The sequence below is a fragment of the Sprattus sprattus genome (genome assembly GCF_963457725.1).
Source record: "Sprattus sprattus genome assembly, chromosome: 18".
Lineage (NCBI taxonomy): Eukaryota > Metazoa > Chordata > Actinopteri > Clupeiformes > Clupeidae > Sprattus > Sprattus sprattus.
Genome location: NC_137916.1, coordinates 30418228 through 30435919, shown reverse-complemented (window position 1 = coordinate 30435919; position 17692 = coordinate 30418228). Strand labels below are relative to the sequence as shown.

At 43.7% G+C, this 17692-nt stretch overlaps 2 protein-coding genes across 3 annotated transcripts in view; both read right to left on the bottom strand.

The window, feature by feature from the left end:
• mapk8ip3 (mitogen-activated protein kinase 8 interacting protein 3) overlaps positions 1-8225 on the bottom strand; it is a gene marked incomplete at its 5' end in the record, with an annotated part of 32680 nt that extends 24455 nt beyond the window's left edge. The window contains 6 exons of one of the 2 annotated variants that reach the window (XM_080856936.1): positions 893-944; positions 1859-1882; positions 3105-3190; positions 3351-3421; positions 3832-3952; positions 7920-8225. In XM_080856936.1, coding sequence (XP_080713062.1) covers positions 893-944; positions 1859-1882; positions 3105-3190; positions 3351-3421; positions 3832-3952; positions 7920-8225 — 660 coding nt within the window. Of the gene's footprint in view, positions 1-793; positions 945-1858; positions 1883-3104; positions 3191-3350; positions 3422-3831; positions 3953-7919 lie in introns of both variants that reach the window. The other variant, XM_080856935.1, reaches the window with a different exon arrangement.
• A 1731-nt stretch (positions 8226-9956) lies between these two features.
• jpt2 (Jupiter microtubule associated homolog 2) lies at positions 9957-17443 on the bottom strand. The gene is made up of 5 exons (XM_080856005.1): positions 17312-17443; positions 14175-14326; positions 12353-12492; positions 11727-11769; positions 9957-11492 (listed from the first exon to the last, which is right to left on the bottom strand). The coding sequence occupies exons 1-5, from the start codon at positions 17365-17367 to the stop codon at positions 11242-11244; spliced, it is 642 nt and encodes a 213-aa protein (XP_080712131.1). The 5' UTR covers positions 17368-17443; the 3' UTR covers positions 9957-11241.
• Between the last annotated feature and the right edge of the window lie 249 nt (positions 17444-17692).

Sequence of the window (17692 nt, the reverse complement as noted above, 5' to 3'; positions counted from 1 at the left end):
GTCTGGTATTGAGACCACACACTACCTTAGGTCTCATACACCGCTGTAACCTCATTCTACCTTCCTCACCTGAATATACCAAAGAGCAAACTGCTCAGGGTCCCAAGGTGAAGGAGTGGTGGTTATCCACTGTCACAGCAAGGATGTTGGAGTTTTCTGCTGTTTTTTTCTTTAAATGAGATTTGTATATGCCGTGATATGTGACATCGTGACTTTACAGACAATGGAATGTAATCATGTGACACAGATTGTGTGAGTTTATTTTTAGTGTCTGTGCTCATAGCTCCATTCTGCGATGTGAACCTAACCATGCTGTAGTGTGCCTGTGTCTTCTCAACCTAACATGCTGTTGTGTGTCTGTGTCTTCTCTACACTAATGTGACAACCTAACCATGTTGTTGTGGGCCTGGTCTTCTCTCCACTGAAATGACACTGGTTGTATGAGTGCTGAAACATGAGCCCTGTGCATGGGAGAACGTGCCACTGCCTCTCCTCCATCAGCGACTGAATGGAAGCAGACAGCAGACATCACTAAACAGGAAGTGAAAGCCCAACAATGGGATGGAACCCACTCCCCACTGACCTGCTGGTGTCAACTTAAAAGCGTGGAAAGACTGTAAGGGATACTTGTTTTCATTATTATTATAAAGACATTGTGTCTTAAAGCCCCCTTCTGACAACAACAGGGCTGTGGGAGGAGGGGATTGGTTGGTGGTGGTAGTCATGGTGATATGGTTTGGGCTCCTCCCTCCCCCAGGTGGATGAGCGTTGGAGGCGTGTCTATCTAGCACACCTGGTAGCCGGAGGTGTAGCTGTGCCGACCGAGGTCACCACCACCCTGCCAGTCAGGCTGCATCCTCCCCACCCCGGGACCCCCGACACCCCCACGTACCATCCCATCTCCGCCGGGGAACAGACTCAGCGATGGAGGACGCTCCGCTTTACTGCAGACAGAACGAGAGAAAGAAAGAGAGGGGAAGAAGAGAGGGGGAGATGAGCAAGGAAGTGTGAAAGATAAGGTGTGAAGACCAAGAGGGGAAGAGAGAGAGAGGAAGAGAGAGGGAGAGGAGCAAGGAAGGGTGAAAGATAAGGTGTGTAGACCAAGAGGGAAAGAGAGAGAGAGGAAGAGAGAGGGAGAGGAGCAAGGAAGGGTGAAAGATAAGGTGTGTAGACCAAGAGGGAAAGAGAGAGAGAGGAAGAGAGAGGGGGAGAGAGAGAGAGAGAGAGAGAGAGAAGGGGAGAGGAGCAAGGAAGGGTAAAAGATAAGGTGTGTAGACCAAGAGAGGAAGAGAGAGAGAGGGGGAGAGAGAGGGGGAGAGCAGCAGAAAGAGAAACCCAAAAGAAGAGAAGATAATAGGCGGGAGAAACAGTTATAGAGAATGAGAGAAAGGAAAGAGTGGGAAGAGGAAGGTATGGAAATAAACAGTGGTATAGAGGGAAGAAAAAAAATAGAGAGAGAGAGAAAAGAGAGAGTTTGCATCAGAGAAAGCGCACTCAAGTTTGAAGATACCTCAGTCCGACACAAGACATGTGGTTAACAGGATCATACAAGGATGGAGAAGAGAGATTAAAGAGAAGAGAGATGGAACAAGAATAACACCCACACACACACACACACACACACATAAACACACACACACACACACACACACACACACACAAACATGAGAACCACTGGAGGAAAAATAGGTAGGACTCTGAGATTCTGGAGGTTTACTCAAACCTAATTGGTCCTTTGAGGGGGAAAGGTTTAAAGGCCAAGGGGTCAGGGGGTCAGGGGGTCAGGGTGGTTGGTCAGGGGGGGAACTTTGGAATTGCTTTGGTCAAATAGGGATGCAGAGTAGTATGGCAGGTTTACCTTTTCCTCCAGGTGTGGCGGGGACTGCAGAAACACACAGAACAATATAAGCCCGTAGGGACGGATGAGAAAGATGGAGGTTAGGAGCGTATGACACACAGAAGCACTCACACATGCTTCACACACACACACTTCATACAAGACAAAATAATAACATGATAATAACGATATATATGTGTACAACATAACATAAAGCACATACTAACATCTAACACAAAACACCACAGACAGTACACTAAAGGCACTCTGAGATTCCTGTGAATGAAAAGTGCGTTAAAAATAAAATGAATTGTTATTTTTATTATTACACTCTACCAACTGATTTCAGATTTTATATCTAGCATGATCCTGTAAGAAACTAAGGGATTGAAGTGCTGCAAAACACCTGCCATAAGCTACCAAATCTCTTTACATCTTTTGCTGCATCTCTGAAGCACCCAGTAGCAGCCTTAAATATCCCAAGGAGCAGAACAACCCTTGAAATCGGCCAACCAGCATAAGGTCAAAAAGCAATCATCGTGTTTATCTACGTTTAAGGGTAGACGTGTGCAGTAGTGAGGATGATATATACTGTATGCAATCAATATATGCAGACAGGGGTATTCACTATTGAGTAAATTGATTGTTGCCAATCACTGAACACGATTTCTACAACCATGACTTGCAACTGTGTTTTCTATACAGCTTCTTGAAAAGCGAATGAGCTAAGAGAGAATGCGGTGCCTTTGTGTTCCATGATTCATTACGTAAGGACCCAAACCAGTGGATGATGAGCCTACAGGGAGCAGACAGGCTTTTCATTGGCTGCCAGGCCCCATCATGCCGCCCTTAGCAACACCATTGCTAAGACAACCAAAAATCTACTGAGGAGGAAACATGACACATTATTTGTACTCTTCTTTCTTTCTGACTTTCTCTCACTCTACGTATTTCTCTTTCTCTCGCTCTCTTCCTCTCAAACATTCTCTCTCCCTTGCACACAATATGCGTGGGTCCCCCTTCAAAATACAAATTCTATTGTGGACAATGTTAATGAGTAACTCAATTCTGCCTGGATCCTGATGGTTTGGGCCCAAGACATCCATGGACTGTAAACCCCACTAGCCTGTAGACTTGTACCCGTAGCACTTAATTTCATGTAATGATGTTTTGTACTGTATGTAAAAAAAAAAAAATACAAATTCTAAGAAGTAAGACCTTCACAGTGTCTCATATCACAGTGTCAGGGGCGGGGCCAAGTACTCACGTCCGGCTGCCGGTGCCCTCTGATTGGGCGCTTCCGGCCTGTTGCAGCTTGGAACGCTCGATGTGTTCCACGTATGTCTGGATCATCTGACACACAAAACACACATGTCCACATAAACTGATCAGAGTTCAGCTCTAACACACACATGTCCACATAAACTGATCAGGGTTCAGCTCTAAGTGGTTGAAGTTGGAACAAGACTGCTGAGCCCTGGTTCCAAATCAGTCCTGGCCAAATGAAGCTCACCTCTGTGTGCCGCTGGTGTAGGGCGTTATACTCCTTCTTCATGTCACCTTCTCTCTCTTCCAGCCGAGATACTACACCAAACAGGAGAAAAGGGAAACATTACGGAGAGATATATACATGCCTTGCATTGAACCTAATACTAGTTCTAATACTGTAAGTATACTTGTCTTGTTTGTGTGTGTGTCTGTGTGTGCATATATACGTAGGTGTGTTCAGCTTGTCGTCCACACACTATATCACATCACCGCCATTTAAAGGTGGTTGTGGGCAAATATATGTAAGTGAGTATGTGTGTGTATGTGTGTATGTGTGTTTGTGTGTGTCTGTGTCTGTGTGCGTGTGTGTGTGTGTCTGTGTGTTTGTGTGCGTGTGTGCATGTGTGTGTGTGCGTGTGTGTGTGTGTGTGTGACTGTGTGTGTGTGTGTGTGTGTGTGTGTGTGTGTATGTGTCTGTGTGTGTGTCTGTCTGTCTGTCTACTCACGCTGGTCAGCATAATTCTTGCTCTTGAGCTCCAGCTGTTTTCCCTGCAGTTCCAGGAACTCCACTTGTCTCTGCAGATCCTTCTTCTCCGCCTCCAAAGCATCCTCAAACTCGATGAATTTCTACAACACACACACACGCACATACATCATTATGACACTTCATAACCTTCAAATTCCCATTCATGATTTTTCAACATCTCCATATTTTACTGATAACCCATTTATTACTATTCAACAGAGTATCCTGCATTCCTGGCTTCAAGAGTAACTGGAGTTGTTGGTGATAATAAAATGACAGATTTTGTTTAACTGGTTTGAATGGCTTGAAATGATCAGTGTTATACAATACTGAGCACCATACAACAAGCCTACAAACAGTCCAAATGCACACACAACAATGTATCAAAAATCACATGTTCTGTCAGTTCTTGTGACCACTTCAAAACCTCATTTGAGAGAGCACAGCCCAACATGCTAAACATACTGTACATGGGGTCTTTGTGTTGATTGACTTGTAGTGCAAAAACAATAGATCCATATTGCTCATAGAAAGACAGGCATACAGAGAAAGACAGCGAGAAGGAGAAGGAAGAGATAGAGGATGGAGAGAGAGAGAAACAGAGAGAAAGAGAGAGAGATGGAGAGAGAGAGAGAGAGGGAGAGAGAGAGAAACAAACAGTGCTCAGGGACAAACACACAGCGGCACAAACTCTCCGTGACTTAGAGCTTGGAGTTCAGCAGGAGCACAAAGAGCCTTTTCTGTAGTTCCGCCATTACCGAGAAACTGCTGGAATTCTATAATCTGCACACACAGCAGCAAGAGGGACAAATGGCAGCCAATGCTGCACAAACAAACAAACAAAAACTGATGTTTACCAACAACCCAACATTCAGCAAACTCTATATGACATGTGTTAACACACATCTGAGTGGCACAGTGTCATCTGTGTTTTGATTGGAAGAACAGAACACCTGAGGTGAGCACTGGAGTCCTAACTGAGGCTTTAATATCCAACCATCTCCTTCCAAGTTAGAGTGAAATTTAAGCGTCATACAAACAAATATAACATCTTTTCTCTCTCTGAGAGAAAAAGAGAGAGAGAGAGAGAGAGAGAGAGGTCACTGGCTGTATCACATTTATTACTTCCTTAATCTGGACAGTGTGCTGCGGGCATTGTGGGTGGAGATGTTGTTTCTCCATCTCTCCCCTCCATCCCTCCCTCCCTCCATCCCTCCCTCCCTCCATCCCTCGCCTCCCAAGGCCTCTCCTCCCTCTGCTTCTCCACTTCTCTCTCTCTCTCCGTCTCTGTCTCTCCTCCCTCTCTCTCTCTGTTTCCCTCTCTCTCTCTCTCTCTCTCTGTTTCTCTCTCTCCTCTCTCTCTCTCTCTGTTTCTCTCTCTCTCTGTTTCTGTCTCTCCTCCCTCTCTCTCTCTGTTTCTCTCTCTCTCTCTGTTTCTCTCTCTCTCTCTCTCTCTCTCTCTCTCTCTTTCTCTCTCTCTCTCTGTGTCTGTCTCTCCCTGCAGCGTCTCGTAAAAGAATCAGGTTACAGTTCTGCCCCCTCCCTGTCTCTTATTGATTTCCCATAATCACTCTCTCTCTCCGCCCCATCCCCCATCTTCCAACAGGGCACACACACACACACACACACACACACACACACACACACACACACACACACACACACACACACACACACACACACACACACACAGGGCTCCACACTCAAAACAAACCCTATGTCAGATCTGAAACTGTCCTCAGTTCACTTCACCCTTCTGTACCCCGACCACACACACACACACACACACTCACACACACACACTGTGACACATTTTAAATCCCCCCGCCCAGATTTCATGCACTCCAAACAATCCTTGTCATGCCAAAGCATGTCAGGCTACACAATAGCAGCAGACCCCTGACCTATTAACACGTTCTTCCAAGATAATGCTGAGTCACCAGAGCGCTGTGTAGTATAAAGTATCGAAATTTCATGAACCGAAATACATTTGAAGTCAGTTCTTTGTGTACTTTACATAGACAATGTCTGAGGCCACACAGGCCCATTTACAACATCAACAGAGAAAGATGCTGTAGAAGATGCTGAGAACTGTTCTATGAAGATTTCTCTGTGCCCTAGTCTAAACAGATGTGAGTTAATAAATGATGTGCATAATACTGTACACCCATAGACGATACCATTAAACCACGGTGATAACAAACAAAATGATGCATTGCATTCTCAATGTAGAGGGTATCATCAACAAGTAGCCAGATTGTAATGCAATTATACAAAGCTGACGAATGCAAACAGGCTGACTGACGCTGAGCCAGCAAAGGGAGGATGCACACAAAGCAGGATGGATCGTGAAACGTGTAGTTCTTCTATCATACAGTTCCTGTCAAATTTTTTAAAAATCATAACAAATATCCAACCTAGGCTAAACTAGCCACAGGAAATGTGTTGTATATTTGTATACAAAAACACTACACTAACGGTAACACTGGGAAACACTTGGAAAGGGAGGATGCACACAAAGCAGGATGGATGTTGAGACGTGTAATTCTTCTATCATAAATGTCCTGTCAAATGTAGTAAAATCATGGAAATGTGTTGTATATGTGTGTAGAAAAATACTACAGTAACAGTAACACTGGTACTTGGAAAAGGCTTTTGAGGGTTTAAGGGGCATCTGTTCACAGCAGACGGTCAGAGTTGAACTCACACAGATGTGGCAACTCTGTGACTGCACTGTGTTTGTCTGTGTTTCTGTATGTGTGTTTGTCTGTGTTTATGTGTGTGTGTGTGTTTGTCTGTGTTTATGTGTGTGTTTGTCTGTGTTTCTGTGTGTGTGTTTGTCTGTGTTTATGTGTGTGTGTGTGTCTGTGTTTATGTGTGTGTGTGTGTGTCTGTGTTTATGTATGTTTGTGTGTTTGTCTGTGTTATGTTTGTGTGTTTGTCTGTGTTTCTGTATGTGTGTTTGTGTGTGTTTCTGTATGTGTGTGTGTTTGTCTGTGTTTCTGTATGTTTGTGTGTTTGTCTGTGTTTCTGTATGTTTGTGTGTTTGTCTGTGTTTCTGTATGTTTGTGTGTTTGTCTGTGTTTATGTGTGTGTGTGTGTCTGTGTTTCTGTATGTTTGTGTGTTTGTCTGTGTTTCTGTCTGTTTGTGTGTTTGTCTGTGTTTCTGTATGTTTGTGTGTTTGTCTGTGTTTCTGTATGTTTGTGTGTTTGTCTGTGTTTCTGTATGTTTGTGTGTTTGTCTGTGTTTCTGTATGTTTGAAACAGTGCAGCTTCAAAAGTGCATCTTTAAGTGTAGGCCTTAAGTCTAGTTGTGTGCTTATGCTTATGATTGTGAAGTATGTTTATGTCTGTGGATGTGTGGTCTGACAAGGACTTCTAATTGCAACCTTGAGTCGGTGTGATTTTGAACTGAGCAGGGTGGTATCTGAAGCGAGAGTCACTGAATCCTAAGAGATGCAGAGCACAGCTGTCAGAAACTTAATCCAGCAGTGCAGAGGAATACTGTCCTCAGTGTGAATGTGTGTGTGTGTGTGTGTGTGTGTGTGTGTGTGTGTGTGTGTGTGTGTGTGTGTGTGTGTGTGTGTGTGTGTGTGCATATCTGTATGTAGCTACAGAAGGGCAAACAAAGGCAAATAGCTGAAGTCTACTGTGGGTCATTTGTTTTATAATACCTAATAAAAGCCTGGTGAAGTGCAAACAAACCTCTACTTGAGGCTATAGCCAATGTCATACAATAATAGAATGTTCATACAACACATTATCAGCGATTGGAGGATTATGACTGATGCTCTGATGAAACAAGACAAACAAAACCAGTCAGTGATGTTGCTCACTTCTTCTGCCTGTTTGTGTATGTGTGTGTGTGTGTGTGTGTGTGTGTGTGTGTGTGTGTGTGTGTGTGTGTGTGTGTGTGTGTGTGTGTGTGTGTGTGTGTGTGTGTGTGTGTGATGTTGCTCACACCTCTTCTGCCTGTTTGTGTGTGTGTGTGTGTGTGTGTGTGTGTGTGTGTGTGTGTGTGTGTGTGCGTGTGTGTGTGTGTGTGTGTGTGTGTGTGATGTTGCTCACCTCTTCTGCCTGTTTGCGTAGCGCCTTCTCGCGCTCGTACTGCGTGATGAGCTGCTCGTTGTCCTCCTTCAGCAGCTCGAGTTCCACCTCGTGCTCCTGATTCTCCGTCAGTACCCCATCCAGGTTCTCCAGGACGTTCACCACGAGAGGCATGAGCTCCTTCACCACCTCCTCATCGTAACTGTGAATGAGGCGTTCGAACTCCCGGTAGATGCTGTTGGCCAGGCCTGACACGCGCTCCGACATCACCGACACGGAGCCGTAGTCATCCTGGTACACAACCTCATCCAACTGTAGCTCCATCATCTTGGCGGTTCAGCGGAATGTTATTAACCGCTAATGGAGGCTAAATCACCCGGTTAGACCGGTGCGAAAGAACAGACGGGAGATGAACCAAGAAATGTATATATTTCATCCAAACGACCCCTCTGCAGGGCGAATAATCCGTGCCAAACGCCTTTAACGTAATGTCATCGTTTAGATGCAGCCCCGTTGTGTTCCATGTTCTGGTCCCATACGTATTATTACACAGCTCGTATAGGTGAAATTCTCCCACTGCTTGATTCTTTATTTATTTTCGTTTCAATGTCTCTGCCGCCCTCCCCTACCCCACACTCCTGCGACACAGCGTCGGCCGCGGGTCTCAGACGCGCCCCGATTAGGCTTTCTCACCCACCGAAGGCTCTGTCATGGATGAGGCGAATTCCATTTGGCAGATCCGGCAGATCCATCATCTCAGTGGTGAGGCGAAATCCATCACGCGCATAGAGAGACATGTCCTCGACGATGCACCTGCCGCTTAGCAGCCGCAACCCGAGAGCCCAGCCATTACAGCCCCAAAAAAAAATCAATGGAGGACAGGATACATAATAAATAAATAGACTCAAATAAATAGTTATGTTGCTCGTACCGATTCCGCCTCTGATTGAGACGGTTAGAGGCGTAAAACGCACTTATCTGGGTGATATTTTTTGGTTCCAGTCGGATGATGCGGGGGGCTACTCGCGGTCCCGTTTCCGCAGCTCGTTCGGTCAGAATTCTCGCACAGGCTAGGCGGAGGGGCCAGCTGACGGATTCAAGCTGACGTCACGCCGTCTGCATTGAGCAGACTCAAGCGGTGTCTCATCGTCGCTATTCCCGATAGCTGGTGTGTGGTTGAGTGTGTTCCTATGTTCTATTGCTACGTTGTTGCTGGAAGGTAGTGTGAGGAATAACTGTATTTTATTTGGCTCCGACACGATATGCTACAAAAGTTTAAATTCCTGAGCAATGCTGCCAGTATTAGCCTGGGCTAATATTGAAGGCTATCCTTTTCCGGTCCGAAAAATAGGGTAGGCCGACCATAGACATAGATATACTACGGTCTATGAGGCCGACAGTCTACAGAGACAGCCTGATGGGAAAAAAAACTTACATTTGGCTACAGGACAGACAAAGGACCTGGAACAGAAGCTATAGAAGGAATATGGTCGGCCGTCTACTTGGCATGCTGACCACTTTCTCTGATCGCTGAAAGCGGTTTAAAGGTATCACACGGGATGGCTCAATGTAACAGGGCAGGGGATCTAAACATTCCCTGGCGGCTCTGGACGATCTTGGAAACGCGCGCCCCTTCTGTGTCGTTTGTGTCGCGCGCATGACGTGAGTGGCATTCAGCACGTGAGCGGTCTTGGTCCTTGACTTAATTGTCGGCGACAGGCCTGTTTTGGTCCTTAACATGCTTCTCCTACGAACACTTTCCGTGCTGCTCTGGTATAAGGCTGTTTCCACCTCTTGACATATTATTTTGAGCTTTGAAACGTTTAGCGTTGTAATGAAGTTGCACAAGTAAAGCAGAGTTAATGGTCCCGTCATTCAAACTTAGATAAGAGGTTAATAATCATATCAAAAGAACACCTGCTATGATGCATGACAACATTTTTATTCGGCATAATTATCAGCACCCTGACTAGTGTGAACTAGCACTGAAGATATTGGCTCACGTTGAAACAAATCCCTTCAAAGCATGAAACAAATCATAAGCAGTATACAGCCGATAACAAAATATGAAACCAGTGGTCTCACAGACACAAACACTACTCTACTTCCCATAGTGATTTTGGAGAGAAATTTGAGCTCATCCCATAATAGTTCACCCTACACATCATCCCAAACCATGGTGATCAAAACAACAAAACACATCATTCAATAAAACAGAAGTTTATTGTGACACTCAAGGCTGTGCTTCCACTATTTCTGACACAATCACATCACTTGGCAACCACTGACAATCGCATCACTTGGCAACCGTACTGGCACTCCGGGCGTGGCAGGCAGAGGGAGGGGGGAGAGTGGGTGTGGGTCACATGAGGGTGCCCCTGGCCCTGCTGCCGCCGTTTTAATTTAAAACATAAATGAGCCAGTCTGGAGCAGAAGCCACTATCTGGATGCAAATATGAGGCACCAAAATATGCACACACACACACACACACGCTAGCAAATCACACTACTCTTCACTTTGGCATGGATTTAGAAAAGAAAATCAAAATAGCCTCTAACACACAGGTTTTGGTGTGTGCATACTTTGGCTGGAGGTCAGTGTTCGTGAGTGTACATGTATGTGTGCATGTGTTTCACTGTAAGGCCTTGGATTCTCAGATAAAGAACATGAACTGAATGTCAGACGGCAAAGGAAGGAGGGTGGGGGGGGGGACTTGGAAGAAAATCATACAGGATAGTAAAAGGAAGAGAAATGCTCACATTATGGTTTCAGCATTGATTTGTTGTAATTTGGTGAACAGAAGTATTGCAGAGAGTTCCCAAACACAATCTGATTTGTCTACACATGAGGGCTCTCCATGCCAAAAAGGGGTTCCAGTTGCATTTGAACAGATTCAATGGAATATCGAGGTCATCAAATCAATCCAGAGTATACAAAAACAAAGTGTGAGAAGCAGACACAAAAATACTCAAAATGTATGAAACCGTTTAAAGAATCAAAACCCTTATACATGATTGGTGAGCGCCAACAGCATAAACTCACGAACACTTCCAACCGTTGAGCACAGGTGAAGTTCAGGAATGAGGCTAAGTGCAGGGGAGGAAGAAGAAGGGAAGAGAGGATGAGGAAATGAGGGATGCATAGGCGAAGAAAAGGAAAAAGAAAATGGGAAACAGAGAGAGAGAGAGAGAGAAAAAGAGAGAATGAGAAAAAAAAAGGAGGGAGAGTAGGAGACAAAGAGACAGAAAGAGGTACAGAGTGAAACAGAGAAAGAGGGAGAGGGGTAGTGGGGGGGGGGGAGAGCAAAAAGCAGGAAAAGAACAGCGTCAGTGGGCAGAAGGGTCAATAGAAGACGACGCTGGACTTTCCACCAGGTGGGTTGAGCACCCTGTTGTGAGAGCGTGGGCGGGGTCCTAGGTGTGGCTCATGGTCCTTCTCTGGCTCCGCCCCCCCACTGGTTGCTGGGGTTACAGGGGCTGGCTTCTCCTTGGTGGGTGTGGCCTTGGGAGCAGGAGCAGGAGCAGGGGCAGGAGCAGGAGCGGGGGCGGGGGCTTCCGCCTTCACCACTTCAACAGGAGCCATCTTCACAGGAGCTGGAGGAAGAGAAATGAATTATGAATCAATAATTACATTAGTTCATGAGCACCACAGGCGTCTACAAGAACCAGATTGAGTGTGTGTGTGTGTGTGTGTGTGTGTGTTTGATATTTTAATCTCAGAACACAATGAATTGTACATAGACGCTAAATCCCTGCGTATACAATGTGAGTGTGACTTGAGTGAGTGGATCTTCATTAATGTACTGATCATGCCATCCTATGCAGTACCTGGGGGCGTAGGCTCCGAGGCGGCTCCCACACCAATGTTGTCCTGTTTGGGCAATTAAATACAGACAAACATTTTAGATGTCAAGTATCTTGTCATTGCAACAAGGAAATCTTATCTAGGTTTACAAACAGGAACCATATATGCGTGCTGCATGGGGGCAGTTGTAAGACACAACTATGCACCTATGTAAGACACAACTATGCACAACTATGCACCTATGTAAGACACAACTATGCACAACTATGCACCTATGTAAGACACAACTATGCACCTATGTAAGACACAACTATGCACCTATGTAAGACACAACTATGCACCTATGTAAGAAACAACTATGCACAACTACGCACCTATGTAAGACACAACTCTGCACCTATGTAAGACACAACTATGCACAACTATGCACCTATGTAAGACACAACTATGCACCTATGTAAGACACAACTATGCACAACTATGCACCTATGTAAGACACAACTATGCACCTATGTAAGACACAACTATGCACCTATGTAAGAAACAACTATGCACAACTACGCACCTATGTAAGACACAACTCTGCACCTATGTAAGACACAACTATGCACCTATGTAAGACACAACTATGCAAGACACAACTCTGCACCTTTGGCTTGTTGGGATGGGGGGTTTTCAGGGGTGATGAGCAGGGCTGATCACCAAAGATGTTATTGGAACCAGAAGGGGCAGGTTTCTGCTGCGCTGGGGCCGCCTTAGGCTCTCCGAAGATGCCACTGCTCTTCCCACCTGAGAAAGAAAAAAAAAAGAGAGAGAGTGAGCGTGAGAGGAGAGCAAGACAGACTCTCGTATCATAGCTACACAGGCTTTATACTCTTCGAAATAATTCCCTACAACTCAAACAAACTGCCAATCTAGGTGGCGATTTGGCCCTGCAACATTGAACCCTGTCTGACAAAGGCTTGTCAGGTCAGACTGATAAAATCTCTTCAACGTATGTATTTGTGTGTTTGGACACAGACACACACACACACACACACACACACACACACGAGCGGAACAATCAAACATCAGTATGAAAATCCATCTCCCTGGCACCCTCCACAGAGAGCCAATGAGAAAGCAGTGGAACACAAAGTTCTACTTATAGACCAATCATGCGATAGAACAACTAAACCCTGGCTCCTGAGAAAAAGTTCTATTCAGCCTTAATAATTTACAACATATTTCAAAAAGGAGGCTAACTCTCTCCATCACAGAGAAGAGGTCTCCAGAGAAATAAAAGCATAGAAGCAGTAGAAGTTAGACATGGGTTAGTGACGTACATGGGAGGTGTTGCTCCCAGCGGTTTCAAACAAACTGCTGGAATGCAGTTTTGACAATTTTGCAATAAAATGCAGGAGGCCGTCATAATTGGCCCACGTTTTGATAACTTGCTTATGCAATTGTGCCGTTTGTTCAAAAAGACATAGTAAAAAATAACATACATTGAAACGGGCTGTAGACTCTCATACTGCCATGATGTCGCCATGTTTTAAAAGCAATGCTTACACCAACTCCAAACACCGGTAGTATCATCAACCAAATAATGAGCGAAACAACTGGACCTTGAATTTCTAGGACAACAAATTCATTACTCCACAATGAAGCTGTGGCACTTCAGTCATCCTTCCAAGGCTGGGACTAAGCATAGCTGTTCTAATCCTTGACCCATATTGACAACTACTGCACCCGATTAGACTCTTTAATATGACAACAATTACACCATTGCATTAGAAGCCTCAGAACAGCTGAAGCCAAATGGAATGTTAATGTACACATCCAAAATGAGGGGTGTGGCTGTGCAACACAGGACTTTAAATGTCATAAAGCATACACTCCTGCAGTCATAACTGGTTTGGTGTGTGTCCTTTGCACACAGTTGTGCAAGTGTATGGACATGCTCCCTTTAACAATACAGGAAGAAAGATCTGTGAATAGAGGATCTGCAGTATTTAAACTGATCCACACAGGAACTGATACACAGCTAAATGGTTACTTTTCTTAAGGCCAGAAACAACAACTTCCAGTTTGGATCACGATGCCAAAAAACTACAAGCCAAGAGTGGTGTGTTCTTTCTAGGACATGACTGTACCATCCTCGTATGAGCTGTTGGTCAGCACAGGCACCAAAGGACCCTCGTGTGTGTACTGATCACAAGCAGAAATAAAATCCAACCAACTTTAGATTTACGAGGCAGGTTCTCAGTGAACCCTCTGACTTGTGTGCTGCCCTCATCATGCGCATGTGAGAATAGGAGTTGTATGCACATATGTGTTTGTCTCCAGAACACAAACGCCATCCTAGATGATGTGAACCCAGTGTGGTACAATCAGCACTTTGAATAAAACATTGCAGTTTGGTGAGATTTTTCTCCCTGCAGTATGAAAGAGTCTTCAAGGTTGTCTGTCACCCAAGCAAACGTTCTCACCTGGGGGGTTGGAGCGCCTCGGGGCTTCCTGCTGGTGTTCCTCTGGAGGTGCAAAAACTGTGGAGGCCATTTTGTTTGGTCGCCTGTTGGCTGAGTCATCTTCATAACCACCGAAAAGATTACTGGAACCACCACCTGGAGGCCGCAGCACCCTACAGAATAATAATAATAATAGGATTATTAAAATATATAATAATAATAAAAATATTGCAAACTAAGTTATGTGTATCTGTTGATGTTGTTATTATTATTATTATTATTATAATAACAACAACAACAACAGATACACATAACTTAGTTTCCAATACAGGTGGCTCCTGAAGACTTAACACTATAATTCTAACACACAGACACAAATAAATACTATCTAATACTATCAACATCAAGTCCAGGTTCACATTGAATTGAACATACACCCTACATTGAATTTCTACTGGTTAAATAGCACCATCTTATAGCACCACTTACACAACATTTATCTTCTAATATTTAGGTCAATGCTAAAGATGCTTGAATGCAAGACCGTTTGTAACAATTTGACACTCTATAAAGCATTTTTTAATCGGAAACTAGTACTGGTATGATCTCCAAATTAATTGATCATCAAATATAGAGAATGCAAGTTGACCAGAAGTCAGTGGTTTTTAATTTTTAGCATTTTAACAAATCTCAAAGAAAACATCCCTATGGAAACAGGAATGGTTGGTGCAAAATCTGCAAAAACAGGAAAGGACAGTTTGGCGAGTTAAAATGTCGTCATCAGTCTGTCTTTTGTGACTAACTGTTGTCGTAAAAATAAAGATGCTGCTACCAATATGCTTCAGCAGAAGAGAGACTTCATTGTGTCACTTGCCTCAAGCTGCATGTGACAATGACATTTTAACATAGCTATGCTGAGAACACCCACATGTACTACTACTGCCCTCGCCTAACGACTATGCCCCCCTAGAATGTCTCAATTGACCATGACCGAAAATTTCCTTTAGCTGAATAAGGACGAAACTGAAATAATCTTATTTGGTAAAAGTGAGGAGTGAGTTAGGATTGCTGCTCATCTCGACACTAAAGGACTTGGAGGAGAGGACACTGATGAAATCCTTGGTGTTTTGATTGCAATCTCAGTTTTAACAACCATGTGAAAGGAAACTAAAACAGCTTTTATCATCTCAAAAACAAAGCCAAACTTGGAGGTCAAAGCATGATTTAGAAAAACATATTCATGCCGTCATCTCTTACAGGTTTGCCTACTGCGATGCGTCTTCCTAAAAAAGATCAAACTGCGTCAGTTTGTACATGCAGCTGCTAGAGTTCTTACCAAAAACAAAAACAACTGATCAAATTACTCCAACACTTAATTCCTTTCACTAGTGTCCAGAAAGTCAGAGTTTAAAAATCACTAAATGGGACAGGGCCAAATTACCTAAAATATGTTGGTAGTACCTACTGTCAGATCTAAACATGGTTAAGCATCCTTTAGCTTCTATGCTGCTCAGCTCTGGAACAAACTTCTCAATGACATCAAAAGGTGATCCGACTGAATTATATTCGGACTATTGTTCTATTGAGATCGACTCACAGTCGAGACCACTTTCATGTTCATGATTGTATCACATTTTAGCTACTTTGTAAGCTCTCTAATTATGTTTTTATTCATTTTGCTCTAATTTATGTAAAGCACATTGAACAGAGCTAGCTATGATTCATTTCTGCTTAGCTTGTGAAATTGGTATCCTAACGCATTAGCCAAGGGACTTGGTTTGCTGTTTTGTTATTTGTCTATGTAAGTATAGGTATAGGAGCAGACATATTTTAGAGATGGGTCGAAATGATATACGGAAATGATATACACATGCATTCTATTGAACAGAATCGAATGCGGGCTCTTTAAAAGCAGTTTTTTTTTTTTCAAACGCACCATGGGCGTTATTTTTTACGTTTTTCCAAAAACCCCATTCCTCTTCTCATTGTTTTGTTTGTTTAAACAAACTGGAACTTGCAAAAATGCTCATCGGCAAGATCCAAATGTACTCCTGTCACTTGCACATTTTCTTGATACATGGTCATTTGGAGAACAGATAAACACACGTCTCGTTCCAACTTGCCGCCTAGGCTATGCATTATGCAACTCTGTGGCGCGGTCGGACTACCCTGCGAAAACGTGGAGCTTTCACAGCACGACTTCACCAACTAGATCACCAAAAGACATGAATTAACATACTAGCAAGTCTTGTCAACTGTGCTGTTGGTGGTTGTAAGGATTTACCCATGCCTTTTTCGGAAGTTAAATTGCTGTTGCTAGTAGTCAACCCAAACTCATTACTCCTGCGTTCAAAGTAGGTTTGGTATAGACGTTACTACTGTCGTGTTAGGTACTATTTGAATTGAATAAGATTTTAAAAAGTTTTCCTTATCGTGGGTAGGTTCCTGTAATGCCGGCTGATAGATAACCTGAACTCACAAGGAAGTTATCCCTATCAACCTGCTAGCTAGCTTACATAGCTTCTGAGTTCACGTTAGCCATCTACGCAACATGTTCACACTAACGTTTCCAAGTGAAATGTCACCTAATGTTACTTCATTATTGTATGTTGTGCACATCATGTAGCTTAATAATTTTAAATTATTATTATCATTATCAAAATATCTGGGCAAGAAAGGATAGGTTCGCTTCAGAGCAAAAATACGATGGCTAGTTAATCCATAATACCTGCTTTCAGGTAATGTAGCCCTACTGCCTACCTAGCTGTGATACTTTGCTAGCCAGCTAAATCTATACTGAGCTTGCCAGGGAAAGTTTAATCAAGTAACGTTATCGAGCCGTTCCGCGGGCACTATTAATAGCAATGTCGATGTTTTGTCAAATAAAAGTCGATTTGATTTGCCATACTTCTCAAACCTAACTCCGTGTTAGAGAACAGGCCCAATCATTATGACAGGTTGCAGTCTAATTTGGTTCAGCTAACATAAATTCAGCGAAATATGGACTGATAAGCTAGCCCAGCTAACAGGACCGCACATTAACGGAAGCCCTTTCTCCTCGTCGATTTCTCAAGATATGAAAGTGAGGAAAAAGTCCTAAATAACGTCAAGCGTTCAAGCCTTCGTATGTATGTCGATAAACAGGGGAAAACGCATACCTTGAACTTGGCTTCGCACCAGTTTCGAGTCCCGAGAACATATTTGTTGAAGTCATTGTTGCTCCTTTGCCTGCAGTATGTCGTGGAGGTACAAAGGAGAAACAAGTCGCTGCGCAAGAAACTGCCTAGGCCGTCAGCTAATGCAGCATTAAAAGTTGGCTAGCAGCAACAACCCCGCCCGATCAGCTGTGGAATCGCCTTCAAAAACTTGAAGCCATGTTCTGATTGGTTAGTTTTTGTATCAATCTCTTATCCCTGCCATAAGATTGGACACAACTTTTAAAGCAATCTCTTGCCGATAGTTGATTGGTCATAATTTACTGGGACACTGCGCCAACTCATTCCTGTTCTCACTTTCTTTTTTTTTTTTTTTCATTTGAT

What these genes read in the sequence shown, in the direction of transcription:
- jpt2 (XM_080856005.1), bottom strand. Translation starts at nt 17,367, where the DNA reads ATGACTTCAACAAATATGTTCTCGGGACTCGAAACTGGTGCGAAGCCA. An exon ending in GGTGCGAAGCCAAGTTCAAG is followed by an intron (nt 14,327 to 17,311) that starts GTATGCGTTTTC and finishes ATTATTCTGTAG; the next exon opens with GGTGCTGCGGCCTCCAGGTG. An exon ending in GAGGCGCTCCAACCCCCCAG is followed by an intron (nt 12,493 to 14,174) that starts GTGAGAACGTTT and finishes TTTCTTTCTCAG; the next exon opens with GTGGGAAGAGCAGTGGCATC.